The following is a 22,403-nucleotide window of genomic DNA, read 5'->3' as shown; positions in this document are numbered from 1 at the left end:
GTCTCCTTTTGAAATGCCTGTGCACTCTGTCATCTTAAAAGACCAAGTCAGAGTCTACATGTTTGGATCATTGTTAAATTTAATTCCAAGGCACCAACCTCTATTTTAATAGGAAGTCCTGAGTATTCCTTCTCTATTGTATATAGTTTAAAGAAACTGTAACTCAGTTACTTTCCTAAATGGTCTCCATCTCTTAGGGCCTCACCTGCACTACAGATTAAAAAAAACCTGGAATTCCAAATCCTACAAACGTATGTGCTTAACATTACTAGCATGAGTGGTTCCATTAAAAGCAATGAACTTGTTTAAGCATCTGCAGGATTGGGGCATAAGTTTAACCAAGTTGTAATACTGCTGCCTTCACAAACAGTGTATGTCCACATAAAACATGGACAGATAATTCCTCGTAGTGCAACTATCTGTGTTTTCACCCTGCTTGCCATAGAACATTAACATTATTATTGAGCTATATAACCATGTTCCCACACATTGGTGGTTTTAGTAGAAGTAACTATTTAATCATCCCCATCTGCAATGCATCCATATAAACAGCTGTGCAGCTTAGTGCACAGACCAATACCTTTGACAGTTATTCCTGTATCTGAAGGAATCAAGCAAAGCTACATTGTTTAAAAACCCAACAAACTTTAACACAGTCAGAGCCCTAGAACAGTTGCACCAACCTTCCCTCACCCATCAAAGGACAATGTTACAATTCTTATTGCCTCCCCCAGCTCCCCCACCAACCTCATTCAGCCCACATCCACCTCCACTCCAGTTAATGGCCGAGGGGAAGTCCATTATATTAGTGTGTGGAACTGCTGACTCAAGCAAACTGTGGTCACGCCAAAACCTAGGTACATTTCACATAGTTATTGTGGTAGCATAGAATGTGCCTTAGTAAGGTAAAGATAACTGAATAGTCTTGAATGAATCCTTACTTAGTTTGAAGTGGTTCAACAGCAGTAAGAGCAAAACCGAGGTAAAGGAGGGGAAAAACAAGTTTGTTTTTAAAAAGTCCTCAACTGGGTTCCAGTTTTCTTATTCAGGCCTAAGCGTAGTATTTATCTATCTACTAATTTATGCCATAAGAAACATGCCCCCTTGTACCCACAAATGAGCCATTTAGATGGTACAGTGTTATGCAGGGCATACACAAAATCTGAGGGCATTTCTGAAAACCATGTTTCTTGTTTAAAGAATGGACCTTAAATATTCTTTTGATGATCTGACTGGCAGCCTCTCTGGGACTCCACATGTTGGTTGGTGAGAACATCTACTTCAAAAGTTCCAAACCTGCTAAAAGTGAAGGTTACTTACTGTCGGGGACAAGTTTAAAACATTTCAAGCAGAACTGTCAAAATTCATTTAAAACAATATTTAAAAAAAAAAAACATGTAATCCTGCTTCTTTCCCTCTATTCCTTTACCGAATATCATGATTGCCTCTGCTGGACATCTTGTTCTTCCTTCAATCCCTGACCCGGGTCTCCTCTTCTTATCCCAGCACAACAGCTCAGATTATTTTTATTTCTGCAACTGTTCAGATTTAAAATTTTTATTTAAGTTAGTTTAAAATTGAATATACACAAGTTAAGATGGAAGGTACTGTACATCTGGGGTCTGGCTTGAGTTATGAGGGATCAAAGGTATCGGTTGCAAAGATGAAGAGAGAGATACATATCACATAACCAGCACAGAGCCAGATTGGGGTGCAAGAGTTTTTAAAGCATCAGTGGATAAGTTGGCTCCGGTACGCCACCCATGGAATGTATAAAGAGTCCAAGTCAATATCAGTGTAGCAAATAAGTACATGAGTGGGTGCTACTACTCTCCCTGCAATCCGAGGAGAGCCTGGCAGCCTGGCTCCTGGTGGTGGGGGAATTAACAGGGGTAAACGACACCGGCTTTAAGATCAGCAGGGGTACCGCGTGGTCACACAGACGGGGGTGGGCAGAGAGAAGCGATGTGCATCGGGGACTCAGCACTAACTCATCTCGCGGCCCCAGGAAGAGCGCAGGGCCGCCCGAGAGGCCCAGCGCGGCTCCCCCTCCAGCTCCCGGGCTAGTAGCACAAACTGCTCCGTGGCAGAATTTCCTCTCTAGGTTGCAGCTTGTGCCACTACCCCGGCCCCTCACCGCAGCTCCGCGGGCCGCTGCCGGGCTCGCTCTGCTCCGCCTGCTGGGGGAGGCTCTGTCCTTCTCACGCTGCGCCCAGCCACATTTCCGGCTCGCTGGGCCCCTCTCGCCGGCAGCCGGCCCCGGGCGCGGAGCGGAGGGGGCGGGACGGAGCCGCTTCTCCTGCCGGGTGAGGGTGGCCGCTCAGGGTCGCTGCCTCGGTGCAGCGCGGCGGCTGCTGCGAGAGCCCGGCTCGGGAGGCGGCGGCGGCAGGTAACCCCGGCGGGGTAGGAGAGCGCGGCGGGCGGCCCGCGGGGACAGGCGCTGGAGCAGGGGCCCTGGGGCTCAGCCCCAGTGAGGGGCATTGCCCGCGCCCCTCCCCCGCCGCGGGAGCTCCGGGGAGAAACTTTGTGGCTGTGAGTTCCCCGTTCCCCTGGGGCTGGCCCGGCGCCACGTGCCCCGCTCCGCGGCCCCAGCCCCCTAGGGGCCGGCGGGATTGGCTGCCCTGGCTCAGGGAGGTGGGGCTGGAAGGTTCCCGCAGCAGCCCTGTGCCCCCTGCCCCTGCCCGCGGCGGGGGAGACGCCTCTCAGGCCTCGCTGCTTTTTGGGCACCTCTCTCTCTCTCTCTCACACGTCGAGGTGTGTGTGCCCGCTGGGCGCTGCGCAGACACAAAGGCAGGCCTGGCCTCGGGAGAGGGGGCGTTGAGGGTGCCTCGCTTCTTCACCCCCTTCTTTTAAACTTCCCTCGTAAATATAGTCACAACCGGACAGGCCTGAGTGGGCTGGGGCACCTGACTCCCTAGTGATGGAACTAGGGGGTTGCACACTTTGTAGCTTCTGCACATACCAGGGGTTCCGTGTGTCCCTTCATTTCCCCCCTACAAGCTTCATGTGTGCCACCCTTCCATCCCCTGCTATGTCATGGACTCCCTGCTCCACCGCTTCACCCCTCCCCCTTGGCTCTGTGTGGCCCCTATTTCATCTTCCCCATATCAGCATCCCCCATTTTTCTCCCACGCCAGGGTCTCTGTGTGCCCTCATTTGCCTCTTCCCCCTATGTCAGTGGCTCTGTGTGCCCTCATTCCCTCTCATGCCAGGACGCTTCATTCCTCCTCCCATAGCAGGGGCTCTATGTGCACTCCCTGTTCCCCTATTCTGATTGGATATGGCATTCAAAACTTATCACTTTACACACTAACAGAAAGGCCATCATGCTGAATGGAGGACCTCACTACACTCAGCCAATCAAAGAACACATTTATGTTACATAAGTTCTGTCCATCAGGAAGTTTAGAAATAGGAACATCACAGGAACCACAGAGCACCTGGTCTTCACAGAAAAAAGTTTTGATTAGTTTTTAGTTTGTTTGTTGCCCAAAAGTCATTTATACTCAAGCAAACAAAAACTCACTGATATTTGCTGACTCAGAGGAAAACATTCCAAGCTCTAAACTTCATAGATGGTAAACTTGAGCAAGAGAAGGTTCCTGCTTCTTTGCAAGTTACTGCTATAACAAGTTTATTATGTAATTATAGTTTATTATTATTTATATGTCAGTAGCACCCAGAATGTGTTAGGCATTATCTACAAATATGGGGAAGACAAATATAGTCACAGCCCTGAGGAGCTCAATCCTGCAAACGTGCCCATGCTTGACTTTATGCATGTGAACAGTCCCGTTGCAGTTAAGTTTGTGAAAGGCCCAGGATCTCGTGAGAGGCACTTAATAGCAATTGAAATAAATATCTTAAATGTTTATTGATGTCAATGAGAGTTTTCACTGAGTAAGGTGTGTGAACTAAGACCCTTAGCTAAAGATAATATGCATGCTTGCCATATGGTACTTTTCATTCATAATTTTCAAAACACTTAGCAAACTATCTTTATCCCAGTTTAACAAATTTTTGTCAGGGCATATAATGTACTTACTGTAAAATACTTTACATTGTTCACTTGTGACCCTAACAAAAATTCTTTAAAAAAAATTGATTTTTAGTTTTTTGAGATCTTTAATTAAGTTTTTTCCCTTTTACAATTATAGGTTCAATATGCTATTAAATGCTGACCAAGTAAACCTAATCGGACAAGTGTTTGAATCCTATGTTTTGGAACATCACAGGAATGACATCTTGCATATCTTAAGGGAAAGAGATGATGAGGGACATTACCCAGTCATTGTTGATGCCCTCACCCTTTTTGAGACCAACATGGAAATTGGAGAATATTTCAATGCATTTCCAAATGAAGTGCTGCCTATTTTTGATAATGCATTGCGCAGGGCAGCCATGACAGCTCTGCAATCTGCTTCCCAGACTCATGATTTTAGCATTAAGCAGAATCTTCATGCCAGAATATCAGGTGAGTCATTGAGGTGTGTAATTCCATGAGATGTTGTGGATTAATGTTTTATTGACAAAGGATAGTATTCACAAGAGAATTGGGTGCTGCCTAACGCTGTAGGCACCTAAAGTTCCTAAAGACTGAGCAATCCACTGGTTAGGGCACCTGGGTCAGAGACCCAGGTTCCATTCTCCCTGCTTCCCATCAGGCAGAGCGGGGATTTGAACCTAGGTCCACACATCCTGGATGAGTGCCATAACCAATGGGCCAAAAGATCATAAGGGGGCACCAGCAGTACTTGCTGTTCCTCAGTTTTTCACGAAAAAGGATGTAGGTGCCTAACTCCAGGAGAGGGTTCCCAGCTGTGGATCCCAAACAAAGATCATGCCTCCCTCTGGCCAAGAGTTAGGCACCTAATTCCCTTTGAGGGGTGCAATTTAGGCCACATCAATATAACTCTCCCCATATATTATATAAGGAGCCCTTGGCACCTAATTCAGGGTTTTGAATTCCACTGGGCAGCAGAGCAATGTAATGCTGAGCATTGCAGTGCCTTAATCTTCCTTGTACATCCCACCTTAAAAGTTCCAGTGTACTCTATTTACCAGGAACTAGTGCAGTGCCTGGTGGGAGAAATTACTGTCCTCTGTGTTTTTATTTTGGCAATTTCGATATGTAAGGAACAATAAGGAGTTTAAGTATATTAGAAACAAAAAAAATCCTAGCAATGAAATAAATCTATACTAGATGCAGATGGCAAAATTGTTAATGATGCAGAAAAGGCAGATGTGTTCAATAAATATTTCTGTTCTGTATTTGAAAAGAAGCAGGATGATGTGCTTTGTTTAAAGGAAAATGATAAATACTTTCCAGACCACTGATAAGTATGGAGGATGTTAAACAACATCTTCTAGGGATAAACATTTTTAAAAGAGTAGACCTGGATAGCTTCCACCAAGAGACCTAAAAGATCTGAGAAGATCTCTTGCCTGCTGATGTTCATTTTTAATAATTCTTGGAATACCAGGGAAATTCCAAAAGACTGGAAGCATACTAATGTTGTGCCAATATTCAAAAAACTTAGTGGGATGACCTGGAGAACTATAGGCTGGTTAGCCTGACAACAATCTGGGGGAAAATAATGGAAAAGCTGAAATGGGATATTATTAAAAAATTAAAAGCTAGGAATATAATTAATGCCAGTTAACATGGTTTTACGGAAAATAGTCTTGTCAAACAAACCTGATTTCATTCTTGGATGAGATTACTAATTTGATTGATAAAGGTAACTACATAGTTGTAGTATATTTTATATTTCTGTAAGGACTATGCATCCGAAGAAGTGAGGTTTTTACCCACGAAAGCTTATGCCCAATTAAATCTGTTAGTCTTTAAGGTGGCACCAGACTCCTTGTTGTTTTTGTAGATACAGACTAACATGGCTACCCCCTGATACTTAATATTTATGACATTCTGATTAAAAATTAGCACTATAAAATGTCAATAGAACACAAGTTAAATGATTATGAACTGGCTAAGTGACAGATCTCAGTAGTTGTTAACAGGGAAACATCATTGAATGGGGGGTGTTTCTAGTGAGCTTCTGTAGGGATCAGTATGAGGCTTGACATGGTTTGACACTTTCATCAATGATCTGTAAATAAACGTAAAATCATTGCTGATGAAATTTGCAGATGGCAGGAAGATTGACAGGATGGTGAATAATGGTGGGAACAGGCAGGGCCGGCTCCAGGCACCAGCCGACCAAGCACGTACTTGGAAGGGGCAGCCAATCTTGCGGTGGTGGGGGGCACTTGGGATTTTTTGGTTTTTTGGTTCGGTGGGGCGGCGCTCGAGGTTTTTTTGTTTGTTTATGTTTCAGCGGTGCGGCACGGGGGGGGCGAGGGCTTTGGCGGCACAGCGCTGTGGGGGGGGCGGAGGTTGGCATGGCGCAGCACTCGGGGTTTGGGTGGCGCGGTGCTCAGGGGGGCGGGGGTTTGGGCGGCGCGGCACTCGGGGTTTGGGCGGCACGGCGTGGCTTGGCGCTCGGGGTGGTGGGTGGGGGTTTGATTGGCGCGGCGTTCGGGGGGAGAAGGGGTTTGGGCGGCCCGGCACAACGCTCGGGGTTTGGGCGGCCTGGCGGAGGGCGGGCATTTGGGCAGTGCAGGGGGCAGGGGTTTGGGCAGCCTGGCCCGGCGGGGGTGCTAGGGGGGTTTGGGCGGTGCGGCGCTGGGGAGGGCGGGGGGTTCGGTGGCCCGGCTCGGGGGAGGGGTGGAGGTTTCAGCAGCCGGGCGCAGCAACTCGGGGAGGAGAGCAGGGGTTTCGGTGGTTCGGCACTCGGGGGGGGGGGGGGGGGGGTATTACGGTGGGTCGGCGCTCTCTTTTTTTGCCTGGGGTGGCAAAAAAGTTAGAGCCGGCCCTGGGAACAGGGCAGTGCAGAGTAATCCGTATGCTGAGCCCATTCAAAAAAATGCATTTTAATACTGCCAGAGGCAAAGTTACACATCTCAGAACAAGGAATACAGGCCATAACTACAGTGTGGGGGATTGTATCCTGGAAAGGAGTGACTCTGAAAAGGATTTAGTGGACTTACTGAACACGAGCTCCCAGTGTGATGCTGTGGCGAAAAGGACTAATGCAATCCTTGGATGTGTAAACAGAGAAATAGCAAGTAGGAATCGGGAGGTGATTTTACCTCCATATACAAAAATGGTGCAACTGATATTGGAATACTCTCTACAGTTCTAGTGTCCACATTTTAAAAACGATGTTGAAAAACTGGAGAAGGGTGTAGAAAAGAGCCACAAAAATTACATGAGGGCTGGAGAAAATGCCTAGCAGTGAGTAACTTAGAGTTCGGTCTGTTTAGTGTAACTACAAGAAGCTTGAGAGATGGCTTAATTATGGTGTATAAGTTCCTTCACGGGGAGAAAACACTAGGTACTAAAGGGTTATTTAACGGAGAAAGGAATAACAACAATCAGTAGCTGGAAGCTGAAGCCAGACAAATTCAAATTGGAAATAAATTTTTACCAGTGAGGGTAATTAACCATTGGAGCAAACTACCAATGGAATTGGTGAATTCTCTATCTCCTGATGTCTTCAGATCAAGAGTGGACACATTTCTGGAAGATATGCCTTAGCCTTACACAAGTTATGCTTTAGTCAAACACAGGTTACACTGCTCTACAGCCAAAATGCTTCTGAAATAAATGTAGTCAAACTTTACTAATTCTGGGTCACTGAGAACGAAAATAATGCTTAAAATTGTTGATTGGCTCTAGTTTTCAAGATATGCTATTGGGTCAGTATATACGACCCTTGACTTGGGAATGGCGGAGGATAAGTGAGTTCTAAAGGGAAGGGATCTCAATTTAAACCAGAAATGACTAAAATACATCTTTGACTGGATCTATGAATAAATCTATGCCTGGGTTTGGACAGTATTTGCTTTTTAGGCAAAACAATGAATGATGCAATCTGAAGCTGGTATTGCGTCATACATGATATGAATTGCATCATGTTATTCCTAGACGTCATGGATGATGCAATCAGAACGAAGCTTACATCACTCTGCTGAACAAATTGCCCTATATCAGCTCTAGAAATCATACAGTGTCATGCTCTCTTATTTGTCAGTGTTTGATTTTGCAAAGGGACAGATTTCTGTTTAGCCAAAGTGAGCAGAGATGCCTCGTACTTGTGTGAACAGTGCAGATAACTTCTGCTATGTTTATGGTGAAGTGACTTTTGCATCACAAAAGCGCAGTATAACCACTATGGTTAAGAGAGCCTATCACCTTTATTTTGGCTGCAAAATTGGAGATCAGGACAAGAGGTGGCCCCCACACCTATGCTGCAACACTTGTGCAACAAATCTTCACCAGTGGTTGAACAGGAAAAGGAAATCTATGCCTTTTGCAGTGCCAATGATTTGGAGAGAGCCAACAGATCATACCAGCAATTGTTACTTCTGCATGGTGCCTCCAGTTGGGAAAGGTGTGTCAAAGAAGGAAAAGTGGACTGTGCATTATCCAAACATTCCATCAGCTATACACCCAGTACCCCACGGAGAAGGACTGCCGGTTCCTGATGCACCAGAAGCATTCTCACTTGAGTCAGACGAGGAAGAGGATGAAATTTCTGGTCCTGAACCATCAATGTCACAGGACCCACATTTTCTCCCATCCTCCTCCTCTGAACCACACCTCATAACACAAGGTGAACTGAATGACCTTGTCAGGGATTTGGAACTACCCAAGAGTAAGGCAGAGCTGTTGGGCTCCAGACTACAGCAGTGGAATCTCCTGGCAGGTGATGTTAGGGTTTCCATGTTCCGTGACCGTCAAAAGGATCTTGTCCCATTCTTCTTCATGGAAGGTGATCTTGTAGCCTGCAACAACATCGATGGTGTGATGGCAGCCCTCAACCTCATTCACGATCCAGATGAGTGGAGACTGTTCATTGATTCCTCGAAGACGAGTCTTAAAGCTGTTTTACTGCATAATGGCAATGTTTTGCCATCAATTCCAGTTGGTCATGCAGTCCATGTGATGCATGACAACATGAAACAACTTTTCAGGTGCATAAACTATGACCAACATCAGTGGCAGCTTTGTGGCGATTTGAAGTTTGTTGCTCTCTTGCTTGGTCTGCAGACTGGATACACAAAGTACTGCTGTTTTCTCTGCGAATGGGATAGTCGTGCAAGAGATTCCCACTACGTTAAGAAAGACTGGCCACTCCGACAGTCATTGGAGCCTGGGAGGAAAAGTGTTCAGCATCCACCACTTGTTGAATCAAGGAAGATTTTGTTACCATCCTTACACATCAAGCTGGGTCTGATGAAGAACTTTGTCAAGGCCATTGACAAAACACAAGCAGCTTTCAAGTACGTCCGTGGAAAATTTCCAAGGTTAAGTGAAGCTAAAGGAAGGTGTCTTTGTTGGTCCTCAGATTTGTGAACTTCTTCGAGATGATGCATTTGACAATGCACTGCGTGGCAAGGAAAAGATGGCATGGAAAGCCTTCCAGTTAGTGGCAATAAATTTTCTCGGAAACAACAAGGCAGACAACTGCAGGTTGTTGGTGGAAAACCTCCTCAAGGCATACAAAAGCCTTGGTTGCAACATGTCACTAGAGATACATTTTTTGCACTCTCATCTAGATTTTTTTCCACCGAACTGCGGAGCAGTGAGCGACGAGCACGGCAAGTGATTTCACCAGGACATTGCAACAATGGAGAAACGCTATCCGGGCAAATGGAGCCCATTAATGCTTGCAGACTATTGCTGGAGAGTGACAAGAGATGCTCCATTTAATGAATACAAGAGACAAGCCAAGAAGCGCCGAGTAGACACTGAATAGGACTAAACTATGTACATAATAGTTTTTTGCCTTTTGTTTCATAATAAATTTTATTTATATAACCCTTTTGCTGATTTTTAAAGTGTGACATAAACAGGACAGGTAAAATATTCTCATGTAAAGCAACCATAAACACATGAAAAGACCTAGGTTTACAATTTATGATTAAAACTCTACTATCTACACAATATATATAGACATAAAATGTAAAAACTTAAAAATCTTAGAAACAGTAGCCAATCAGTTGTTTTAATTGTCATATTTGAATTCAGCACATCAAAATACATAATAAATAGCACATTTTATCTCTGAAGCAGACGACTTCTCAAAAATTGTAGACCAGTGTTATTGGGCTCAATGCAAGGGTAATTGGAGGAAATGTAATGTCCTGTGATCTACAGGAGGTCAGACTAGATGATCTAATAATCCCTTCTGGCCTTAAACTCTGTGACTCTATGAGAGTCAACAGAGAACTGCTATTTGTCCAAGAAAAGCAGAAAATGTAGCCCTCATTAACAAAGTCAAAGAAACCCCCAACACAATTTGCAACAAACCAGTGCTGCCTCTATAAAGCCCTGCATGAGAGAATAGAAAACTTTCATGAGATAAAAGGCTTGGTTACAATTAAAGGAACATTATTTGAAATTCTCAAGATCAGTGCAGAGAAAGAGTTGTTATAATTATTGTTTTTTATTTGTATTACAGTTATAATATTAAATTTGATTTAGGTAAAATTATATTAATATATATAAAAATATCTTAGAAAAAAATTACATTACTTGAACTACTGTATTGTAAAGACAAATGTACTGCATCAAATCCAATATTTTCTACAACAGCTAGTAAAATGGAGGTGGGGATGGAAACTGAGGAACAGATGAGGGTGTAATGATAATCTAAGGTCTTAATGTGTGAAGCTTATTGCAGGATCAGGGCTTAAACCAAAATATGTGTATTTATTTGTAGTACTGGGACAGGTGAGTCTAGGCCAACCCATAATTAAAGTCCTGCCCCCTCAATTGAAAGGGAGGAATCACTAAGTCCAGACTAAAATTGATTGCTGGGAACAACAAAGGAGAAAACAGATCAAGAATGAGGATAAAGGTTGAAAATCACGGTTCCAGAGAGGGACACCAAACAGAGAACCCTGCACTGCACTCACGGCTACTGCTCCTCAAAGGTGTCCAAGGAGTCAGTGGATGCTGCCCAGAGGAGCTGTGCCCAAAGGCACGAGCAGACAAGGGACTAGTAATGTACCCTACAGTTGCAGAGCACCCTCCTGTCTAGTAACATCCTCCTGGTATGATGGATGGCCATCTTGGCCAGTGCCAGGAGGAAGTTGACAAGAAGGTCCCACAATATTGTGGGACCACAGATGAGGTATGCAAACAGCAGGGAGGTGCAGGGAAAAGTGCAACCAAACCTCAGTAGGAGGTTCTGGAGGAGCCAGAAGAGGGGCTGCAACCTGATGCACTCTGTAGATGTGCACCAGAGTCTCCCTCTTACCACAGAAGGGACAGATAGTTGGGGAGTTTGTGAACTGTGCCAGGTACATGCCCAGGGTCATGGCTCCATGGAAGAGCTTCCAACTAATATCCCCAGTGGGTCGTAGAACCAGAGTGGAGTACAGACTGGCTCGCCAGAGTTCCTCTCCCTCCACAGGCAGCAACAGGTCTTGTCATTTGGTGAGGAGGGAGACACAAGGGTGAGGAAGTGGATGGTATGAAGAACGAGTGCGTATAGATGTTTTCTGGGCATGTCTTGGAGGCAAACTGACTAAATGTCATTCAGGCAACTCAGGTGGCCTCAGGGGTGACTGGGGAAGCTCGCAAGCCCGATGATGAGTTCTGAAGGGCCAGGAGCAAGGGGTGGGCAGGGAGCACTATCCTACAGGACATTCTTGGGGAAAGTGAGAGAAGCAAGAGGCAAAGCTGTCCTCGCCTACTGCAACATATGACCGCGGACACACAGGGTGGGCAGCCCCACCTGCTGGCCAAGTACCGCAAGGTCCACCCAGTCCTTCAGATCATAGTCCAGAAGGTCTCAGATTCTGGTGTTACCAACCAGGACTGTCCTCTGACACCAATCAAGACTCCATCCCCTGCACATTTAGATGGGGGTTATGTAGCAGGGGTTCTGTGAGCAGGTCCTCCACCTCAGTGGCCACTATGGACCTGGTTGCTGACCCTAGCTTCCAGGTCCTGAGGAGGTCCTGGTAAAAGACTGGCAGCTCAGAGAGCTCTTAGGGGAGAAAGGTACATGCCAGGATAGAGCAGTGGACCCACACCCCACTAGATGACATGGTGCGTGGGTGAAAGGGAGACTGCCTGCCACCTGTCCTCAACCATCAGACCAGAGCTCTTAACCCAGTTGTCTCAGGCAGAGGAGACTGCTGAATAGATAGTTTGACAAACCTCCACCCACAACAGGTCTCTCAGGTCCTAGGTCACAAGGAGCACGTTGTCAGCATACGCCAAAAGACCCACCCACAGGTCTGTCTCACAAAGCACCAACCCCGTCATCCTGTTGCAGAGGAGGTAGAGGAAGGGCTCAGTAATGATGGTATAGACCTGGTCAGACAGTGAGCAGCCCTGATGCATCCCTCAACCAAAGGTGACAGGTTCAGTGAAGGCCCAGTTGAGCTTACCCAGACACTCCACAGAGGCCTACAGCACCCGTAGAAACCCCATGAAGTGGGGTTGGAAGCCAAATGCCAGCAGAGTGCCTGTGAGATGTCTGTGATCCATCCTGTCAAACACATTCTCCTGCTCCAGGGACAGGAGGGTGAGTGACAGACCATTTCTGTGTGCTAGCTGGACTAGGTCCCAGACCAGCTAGTTTGTCAAAAATAGTCCAGCCTGGGATGGTCTAGGTCTGGACAGGGTGGTTCATGTCCGCTAGCATGGACCCCAACTGCAGTGAGATGGCTTTCACTATGACTTTGTTGTCCGTGCTGAAGAGGGAAACGGGGAGCCAATTCCTGAGGTTGTGGAGGTCCCTCTTTTTAGGCAGCAGGTGAGCACGGCCTGCCTGCACTATAGGGAGAGCACCCCACTCTCCAAGGACTCAGCCCAGATAGTTGCGAGGTCTGGGCTGAGCACCTCCCAGAATGTGTGGTAGAACTCCAGAGTCAGCACATTGATGCCTGGAGATTTGTTGGTGGGTATCAAACAGAGGGCCTCCAAGAACTCAGCCAGAGTGAGAGGTTGCTCTAAGCAGACCTAGTCCCCTGAGCTGACTGTAGAGAATTCATCTCACAGGACTCTACAGGCATCAGCATCAGTTGGATCCAGGGAGAAGAGGCTGACATAAAAGGCCCTGGCTCTTCCCCACATCTCCATTGACTCTATGAGAGGTGTGCCATCTTCCACACGGAGGCTCATGATATGCTTTTTGGGTCCTCTCTTTTTCTCCAGGGCATAGAAAAAGCAGGCGTCACAATCCATTTCCTGAAGGCACTGGATGCAGGATCAAATAAAGGCACTCAGAGCCCTGAGCTCGTCACATTTCTCCTGACACACTTTGAAGAGGGATGGATTCCTGGGGCGAGAGGCCAGGTGCCTCTCACCTCCAAAACCTCCTGTTCGAACTACTCTATTGCCACATCCCACCTCTGGCTGGCCCCTTGGGTGTAGTCACGGCAGAAGAGCTGGTCACATATCTTCCCCACATCCCACCATTTCTGTGCTGAGAGAATGTCATGCCTCTGGCTCCTCCAGACCAGCCGGAACTCCTGGAAGGATGCTGCAAAGCCCACGTTCTCCAACAGACTGTTAATTGCAATGCCAGTTAATTGCAATCCCAGCTGCTCAGGTGTTAGTGAGGCCATTATGTCCACCAGGTGGTGGTCCAAGAATGGGTCCAGCCTGATGCTGGAGAAATGGGCCCAGCAAGATGTGAAATCAAGAAATGTAAATACGGTCCAACTGGGAGTGGCACAATTGAATGTCCTCCGCCCAGACATAAGTGAAAGTGGTGGAGTTGTCTGGGTGGTAGTCTAACCAGGGAGTGATGGTTGACAATCTCCCTGAGAACGTCCATGGTGGCCTGGCACTTCTCTATCCCGAGGTGGTCCTGTGCTTCCAGGGTAGTGTTAAAATTCATGCCCAGGATCAGGCACTTATGAGGATCGAGAGTGCTGAGGAAGGCAGATGCCTGCTGATAGAACTGCACTGGCTCTGGGCCCATTATGGGGGATAGATGTTAACCAGGAAAAACCTGTGTAGGGGTCAGGAAATTCCATGAGTATACACTTAGTTTCAGATGCATTCTTTTATTGGTGTGAGGAATCATTGTTTGCACCTCAACCCTTTATGAAAGTAGCAGGGTGTACAGCAGAGAGTGGTTAGCTCTTCATCCCTCTCTAGCCCTTCAGCAGCATGACTGTTGCAGATGCTTTAGTACAATTCTGGGACTTGGTTAAAAGATGGTTGGGGCTAGTATACCCTACAAGACAGAGTTATATTTTAATCAATTTGGGGATAGTTTATCTGCATTGTAACTCCTATTACACTATTGATTTTTGTAGTGCAGGTGGGACCTTATCTAAACTGCTCGCTTTAAAAGCAGAATACATTGTTGGAAGAAATTATCAGTAATGAACATTTCATCCTCTTTGTCACAATGTACTGTCCTTTCTATTGACACTAAATTTGTTGTCAAGATGTTGATATTGAAAGCAATGCCTTGCATGATTATTTGAAGTTGGTTACTCCTATAAGCCAGGAGTTAGTGGTTTCCTATGTTGGCCAAGTGTAATTGCAGCTTTTCCAAAAGTTACTGACATATTAGTATTGTGCTTGGAGAGAACTCCTGGCCTTTGAACTAAGGGGTTCAGTTTCCCATTACACAGAGTGATATCAGGCCTGAGATGCTTATGATAGTTTCCAAGAAGTTATCACTCTGATATAAATATATACTGTACTAAAATCCATCAATTTTGTAATATAAGATTTTGAATGTTGTCTTTATTTCTTTAGTTAATAAAAAATTGCTGAAGCATTTATCAGATGTTAGTAGTATCAGACAGAGTTAATGTTTATTAATTAAAATGTTGTTATATAGACCTATGTCCCTGGATTTTGATGGTATATGTTTACTTAATCTTTCAGTAGTGTCAAGTTAGAAGAATCAGTTATACAATATACAGTATCTGCTGTTTTACCCCACTAAACCTTGTTTCAAAAAGGTATCATCATTATACATACATACATTCAGGAATATAATATGAATTGTGATTCTGTCTTTCACAATCCTATTTTGTGAGTTCTACTAGCAAAAAATAAAACAATTTGCCACCCATTTTATAATTTATGCAGATTTTATGCAACTATTAATTTTGTGATATAAAAGGGATGCATGACCTCTTCTTTCTTACCAGTTCAAAATCATGAAATATGATGTAGCTTCCTTTTTCTAAACCAATTTTCTGATTCCATTTGCACACCTCTTTGCTTTATAATGAGCATCTTTTTTTACTCATAGTGTTATGGGGTTATAGATTAAGCTACCAAAGAAGTAGCAGAAGCTATAGGAGTCAAATACTTTTTTGATAGACTGTACCTACAGAAAGGCTGATTATTGCTGCAGGAATAAAAAGGATGGGCTACATGGATTAAAAGTTCTTTCAGCCTTATTTCCTAAGGGTGCTATCTTCCATTAAATGGGCATAAGGGACTAGAAACTTTTTGATTTGTGGAGTTTCTCATCATTCTTCCAAAGTGGGTCAGTAGGACATTGCCTTCCTCCCACTATGGAAGGAGCAGGGGGAACAGTCCTGAACACTGTAGAGAATATAGTCTCTCATTTAACCAAAGAAAAAAGTGTTCTTGAATAGGAAAAGGATGTCTAGGAATCCAAAACTGGGTGAAAGCCTCTTTCTCCCTTGAGTGGGGGAGGGGGTGAGAGCAACCTTGGCATATGCACTGGTTAGGGTCAGGTGGGGTGAGAGAAGCTGCACTCAGCTGCACAGATCCCCTCTGCTTTAGGGGGAATTAAAAGATAAACTTGTCTACCTGAAGTTTTGTATTATGCAAATATGAATGCATAAGATTTCCTTTCACTGCAAATCTGTTCATGGATGAGGGAGTTTTTGCTTAATTACCATTAGCCTAAACACCAGTGTGTGCTCAGTAGCAAAGCATTTATGTAAAGCTCAACCTATAATGTTATTACTAATGTACTAAAACCTACTCAAGGACACATGTACACCTCAGGCAGAGAGTTTGGGAAACAAAGTAAAATGAGTGGACCGGAGTCTCTGTATTGCTCAAAATACATTAATTTCCGACCAAATCTAGCCCCTCTCTCTCTCTCTCTCTCTGATGCTCACTCAGACAGTCATGCCACAAAGATGTTCAGTAGCCAGTTGAAGTGCTACAAGCTTTCTCCCTGGTGTCAGATGTGCTATGCTTTATGAAGGTCATAGAGTTCATGCCAGTTACAAGAAAAAATTATGCCAAAGGCAAAATTATAAAGGAAATACATTGCTCTCCAGTATCAGAGGGGTAGCCGTGTTAGTCTGGATTTGTAAAAGCAGCAAAGAGTCCTGTGGCACCTTATAGACTAACAGACGTATTGGAGCATGAGCTTTCGTGGGTGAATACCCACTTCGTCGGATGCATGACTCTTTGCTGCTTTTACATTGCACTCCAGTGTGCCAAGGGAGCAGGGAGTGGAAATTTTGTCACAGTTGCAGAGTTATTACTCACTTTACTATGTAATATTAAAGAAAATAGTAAGTGCCTGGCAGGCAGCTATTCATGTTATCACATATCAAGTATTATAAAGTGCATTTATTTTTGTAAAAGAGTTGTAGGCTGTTGAGGTACATTAATCTTCCTAGCTAAGGGCTTTGTCCTGCATGATTCTGAATGCCTTATGGCCAATTGAATGGAGGGCTCAGCATTGACTCTTAGGGTAGAACTAGAGCAGGGCAAGTACTGCAAAAAATGTACTATGACTATTCACTTGAACTTATAAATGAACATGCTTCAGTTGTGTTCATAACTCCTTTGTATTTGTTTTCCATCAACTTTCCTGAAAGTGAGCTTTACTAGTATTGATCCTAGAGGGAAGAATTTTAAGGTCAGATGCTCATAGAAAGTGAATTTTAAATTTGCTTATCTTGAGGATTCACACCAGATTATGAGTTATGCTTGTTTAACCAGGGAAACAATACCATATGATTTATATGGCTGATCACAGATAAACAGCTAATTTTATATTTCAAATAGCAAGTCATAGAAGGTGGTAAATGAAAGTCATAGAGTAAATGAAACTCACTAAAAGGTCATCAAATAATTTCAGTTAATAAATTCATTTGAGAAAAATCCATGAACAGGAGAAGGCAAAAACCCTCAAATCAGTCACAATAAATTACTGCTTAGCTTTTGGTCAGAATAGGATTGTAATGCTGTTTTATTTTCTCTCCATGTTAATTCTCTTATATGTTTTGATATTTGTGACTAGTATGTCAGATTAATGAAATGGCCATGGATGCTATTCACATCTGTCTTTCTCTCCTTTTCCAGTTGAGAAAACATCTTTGTACCATACACTGCTAGTGAAGATACATTTCATGTTTATAAACTTAGACTTGCGGTCTTAATAATGTATGTATTTTCATTTAACAGGTTTGCCTGTTTGCCCTGAGCTAACCAGAGAACGTATCCCTAAAACCAGAGATGTGGGTCACTTTTTGTCTGTTACTGGAACTGTTATTCGTACCAGTCTAGTGAAAGTCCTGGAGTTTGAACGGGATTACATGTGTAACAAGTGCAAGCACGTTTTTGTGGTCAAAGCTGATTTTGAGCAGTACTATGCTTTCTTCCGTCCATCAACCTGCCCTAATGAAGAAGGCTGCAATTCATCTAAATTCACTTGTCTCTCAGGAACATCCTCTGTTCCCACCAGCTGCAGAGACTATCAAGAAATCAAAATTCAGGAACAGGTAAAAAAAAAATAGAGGGAAGAGGAGGAATAAAATAAATGAGTCATGTGGAAAAATAAATTACTATAGTAAAAAGTACTATAGCCTTCGTTGCTAGTATAAGCAAGTGCAACCCCAATAGAGCTATACCTGTTTATGCCAGTGATGAATTGTTCCCTTGTAACTAATAAAAGATTTGTTAAAATGCTACTATAAGTGGAAAAGCTGTATAAACCCTTTACAGTTATTTAGAACAATTGCCCGGGTGAGAGGAAAGCTCCAGGATGCCTTTATCCTGCAATTCCAAAACTTCAAGCTAAAGAACTAGAAAAATGAATATCCACAGAAACACCCATGCAAGTTTATTCCATTTGCTATATTATTTGAAGTCATTTTTATGCATTATAAGAAATACTTGCAGCCAATGCATGGATTAAATTAGGGTGTTCATAAATTAAGTACTAAGTGTGTGTAGTCCATCAGTTCGACGATGACATTTTCATGCTCTCTCTTGTTGTGAATTCTGGAGTGACTCTGAAGTCCAAAGCGTGACACACATGCTCGTGAGCAGATCGGGCAAACAAAGTCATTGGTAAGCGTCTTGATAGTTGTAGCAGTAGTATGACGCTTTTCCCTTGCAGCTAACAATTGGTTATTTCTGTCCTCTTCAAAGGCTTGGAAAACTCTGAGTGTTGTGTGCTGCCAGGCTGATCTATTTAAAGCAGCCTTCTCAAGATCATCCGGTTTTATTGCACCAAGTGTATGCTCTTCTTGGTGCTGTCCTTGTAGTGCTTTCTGGGGCAGCCGTGATTCCAATGTCCTTGTGCTGATTCTCCATAGAAAATGTTTCTGGGGAATCGATACTCAGGCATCCTAATGATGTGTCCAACCCAACGTGTTGGGCTTTTATCAGCATGGCCTCAATGCTTATGGCATTTTACTTTTGTAGAACCTCCAGGTTGGTAATTTTGTCCTTCCAGCGGATCCCCATAATAGCACTCAAACACTGCATATGGAAGGCCTCTAGCTGCTTGATATGCCATTTGTATGGTGTCCAGGTCTCACAGCCGTAGAGGAGAGATGAGAGCACAAAAGCATTATAAAGTTTTATTTTTGTGGAGAGGGTTATGTTGTGGGATTTCAGGACTTTGTTACGTAACTTTCCTAATGACTGAGAAGCTTTCTGAATCCTGTTCATGATCTCTTTGTCAAGAGATCCATCATGGGAGATGTTGCTGCCAAGAGAGGTACAACTGTCAACTTGCTTTAGTTGCATTCCACTAATGGATATGCTAGGGGATATGGCACAGAATGGTGAAGATGATTGGTGCAATACCACATTTTTCTCCAGGTTGATTGTGAGGCCAAACAATTTTGATGCTTCAGCAAAGCAATCTACGATGCACTGGAGATTTCCCCCTGTGTGTGCTAGGAGGGCACAATCATCTGCAAAGAGTGCTTCTCTTATTAGTAGTTCTGTTACTTTTGTTTTTGCTTTAAGCCTTGTAAGATTGAAGACTGAGCTGTTATGTCTGTATCTGATGTATATGCCTCTGTTGAGCCCATCTGTAGCATGGTTGAGAACTTGGGTGAAGAAGAGGTTGAACAATACAAGGGCAAGGATACAGTCTTGTTTGACTCCATATGTAATGGGAAAGGAGTCAGTGAGATCTCCATTAAAAAGTACTTGACCTTGCATCCCCTCAGGAAATAAACGAATGATCTTTATCAGTTTTGGTGGGCAACCAAGTTTGCTGAGGATAATCCATAATCCTTCTCTACTGACAGTGCCAAATGCTTTTGTCAGATTGATGAAAACACTGAGCAGATTCATGTTTTGTTCAATACATTTTTCTTGTCTTTGCCTGATACTGAAAATCATGTCTATGGTGCTATGACCAGGTCTGAAACTGCACTGAGTCTCAGGTAGTTTGGCTTCTGAGACAGATGAAATCAGTTAGTTCAGGAGGACATGAGCAAAGATTTTTCCAGCAACAGATAGGAGAGAGATCCCACGGTAGTTATCAAAGACCACTTTGCTGCCTTTATTTTTAAATAAAGGAATAATTGTGGCATCTTTGAAGTCTTGTGGCATTTCTTCACCGTCCCAGATGTCAGTAAGGATCTTCTGGAGTGTTGTTACCACTTTGGACCCGCAGATTTATATATTTCTGCCGGTATTCCATCTCTGCCCGAGGACTTTCCTGAGCTCATCAAACTGATGACCTTTTCTACTTCTTCAAGATGGTATTTGTAATTGTCAGGCTATGTTCTGCACACTTGCTTAGGAGTAGGAGACCATTTTAGTTCATTTTTCCAATGCCATTTTCCCCAATGACACCTTGCCAGTAGTTGTCATCATTACCTACTCTTGCATTGAAATCCCCTAGGATGATTAGCTTGTCACTTTGTGGTGTTGACTTGATGAGAGAGTCAAGATCAGAGTAGAACCATTCCTTAGCATCGTCAGGGCTTGTTAAGGTGGGCGCATACGCACTGATGATGGTAGCAAATCGTGATTTATTTAGTGGTAACCGGAGTTTCATGAGTCTTTCGTTAATGCCTATTAGAAAGTCTTCAAGACATTGCAATAGTTTGGTCTTACTGGCAATTCCCACTCTATGGATTCTATCTTTGTGTGGTTCTTTTCCCTTCCAAAAGAAGGTGTAACCCCCAGCCGGTTCTGTAGTAATGCCCTCGTCTGCCAATCTAATTTCACTGAGCACTGCGATGTCAATGTCATACCAGGCTAGCTCTTTGGAAAGGAGAGCTGTTCTTTTTTTCAAACTGAGAGGTATCATCTTTGTCTGTCACAGTCCTGATGTTCCAAGCAGCAATCCTTAGTGCTTTTTTAGTTATCTTTGGTTTTCGACTACATTGGGGAAGATCTGCCGTTGTGGTAAACTGGCCGGATTTAATTTGGGCAGGCAACTTTTGAGGCACCTTTTCTATTCCCTTCTCTTACAAAGGGAGAGCAGTGCAGTCCTAAAAAGGGCTGCTCTGTCACCTGGGCTGTTGCCAAGCTCCCCTGCTGCCCTTGGGTCAGAGATGGGCGACCAATGTCCCAGGCCGCCTGCATGCAGGCTTGTGGCTACGACTACCCAGTAATCATTTTCGCCTGTCACTTTGCCACTCCCCCGTCGCCACAGGACTTTTGAAGAGAGATGTGCATGAATGATGTGTGCGAGAAGTTGATTAAAATGGGAGAGTCATTGCACTGGGACAATCCCATTCTCTTGGCTGCTGAAGCTTGGCCCAGTGGCACAAAGACTGTTACAACTGGAGGCTTCTTTAGCTGCAGTGGATAGCCATGACTTCTGTAGTGCCCCATCATGCCTTTCGCCTTCCACAATATGTTGCTGCGTACTACAGTGCTAAGTATATGTTGTCTATTTAAGGGCTTTGCTACACAAGGAGTTATTTCAGAATAGTTAATCCCGATTAACTCTTCTTGATTAACTCAATGTGTGTACCCTCTTATTCTGAATGAGAGTACCTTATTCCAAATTAGCTTAATTCACATGGAGTTAATCTGAAATAGTTAATATACTTTAAATTCCTACCCTACCCTATAGTGGATTAATTTTCCTGTGTCAATAAACTCTAAACCAACTGTACATTTGTTTTATATGTGATTGTGATACTTGAGATGGCTCCCATGGAACCAATTTTGCCCAGTTATGGAAAATGCTGTCTCTATGGGTGCTGCTGCTTCAAGAGCAAATCTGCAAATATCTACCCCTGCCAGTCTGTAGTCACCTACACAAATGGTCACTGAACATTTTGCTGCCCAAGGCAACATGAGGTCATTTGTATGATAGTCAGCCCTGAGGGAGTGCCCGTGATTGTTGCTTAACTGGGGAAGTTATAACAAAAACTCAGTATTATGGGGACATACTTGGTCAGTGCCAAGTGGTTAAGAGGTGCTTAACCAAGTGAAAAATAGGTGAAAAATTCTAAGTTCTACAAAATTAAAAAAAAAAAAAAGAAATTGTAGTTAATATTTCTATTGTATTTTTGTTGAGTACAGTAACGTATTCAGACTTCTTTTAAGCGGCCTCTTCTCTTAATTGGGATGATATGATGTCCAATTTAAGAGGGCTCTGAGATGTGTGTATGTATACATCATATATACAAAAATAGAACTGTGTGGAGTGAGAAATGAAAAATATTTTAACAAATTAAGTATAACCAATGACTAAAGAAGATAAAATATTTCTGATAGCATGTTCCCTATGTTGCATATTCTCTTTATGCTTATTTCAGATTTTTAGTTTTTATTAGAACTTCAATTTTTTCTTTTACTGTGTCACAAATATCTGCACTGTGGGACAGTTTGATCAGTAGTATGAACCTATTAACATTAATGGAGTTACGTCATGGATTAATTTGACTCTGTATACGATCTGTCCTGTTCAGTGCTGCCAGTAACTAATGTATCTGCCACCAATACGGACAGAAATGTGAGTTGCCCGTAGAAATCAAGTAATAGACAAAAATGCAGAAACAATTTCTAGGCACTAGAGAATAAATTAACCTAAAATTCTAAAATGGATGAGCATTTGCTACAAAAGAAGAAGGTACTTCAGATTACTATCATGTCTGCAGAGTACAATTTAACAATTACGGCAGGTTTTTGTTAGTAACTA

The 22,403-nt window shown here is 43.7% G+C and overlaps 1 protein-coding gene across 11 annotated transcripts in view; it reads left to right on the top strand.

Annotated features, from left to right (window-relative positions):
* Positions 1 to 2,256: 2,256 nt before the first annotated feature.
* MCM9 (minichromosome maintenance 9 homologous recombination repair factor) overlaps positions 2,257 to 22,403 on the top strand; it is a 117,700-nt gene continuing 97,553 nt past the window's right edge. For 4 of the 11 annotated variants that reach the window (XR_010599600.1, XM_065588400.1, XM_065588397.1 and 1 more), the window contains exons 1-3: positions 2,257 to 2,389; positions 4,158 to 4,474; positions 17,459 to 17,775. Coding sequence is in view for 9 of the 11 variants with exons in the window: in XM_065588400.1 (XP_065444472.1) it covers positions 4,165 to 4,474; positions 17,459 to 17,775 (627 nt within the window). In the remaining 2 variants the exon portion in view is untranslated. The other 7 variants (XR_010599599.1, XM_065588399.1, XM_065588403.1 and 4 more) reach the window with 6 other exon arrangements.

This window comes from Chrysemys picta, chromosome 3 (genome assembly GCF_011386835.1).
Source record: "Chrysemys picta bellii isolate R12L10 chromosome 3, ASM1138683v2, whole genome shotgun sequence".
In the NCBI taxonomy this organism is placed as follows: domain Eukaryota; kingdom Metazoa; phylum Chordata; order Testudines; family Emydidae; genus Chrysemys; species Chrysemys picta.
The sequence above is the reverse complement of the archived record's forward strand: the minus strand, read 5'-3'. Positions and strand labels throughout refer to the sequence as shown.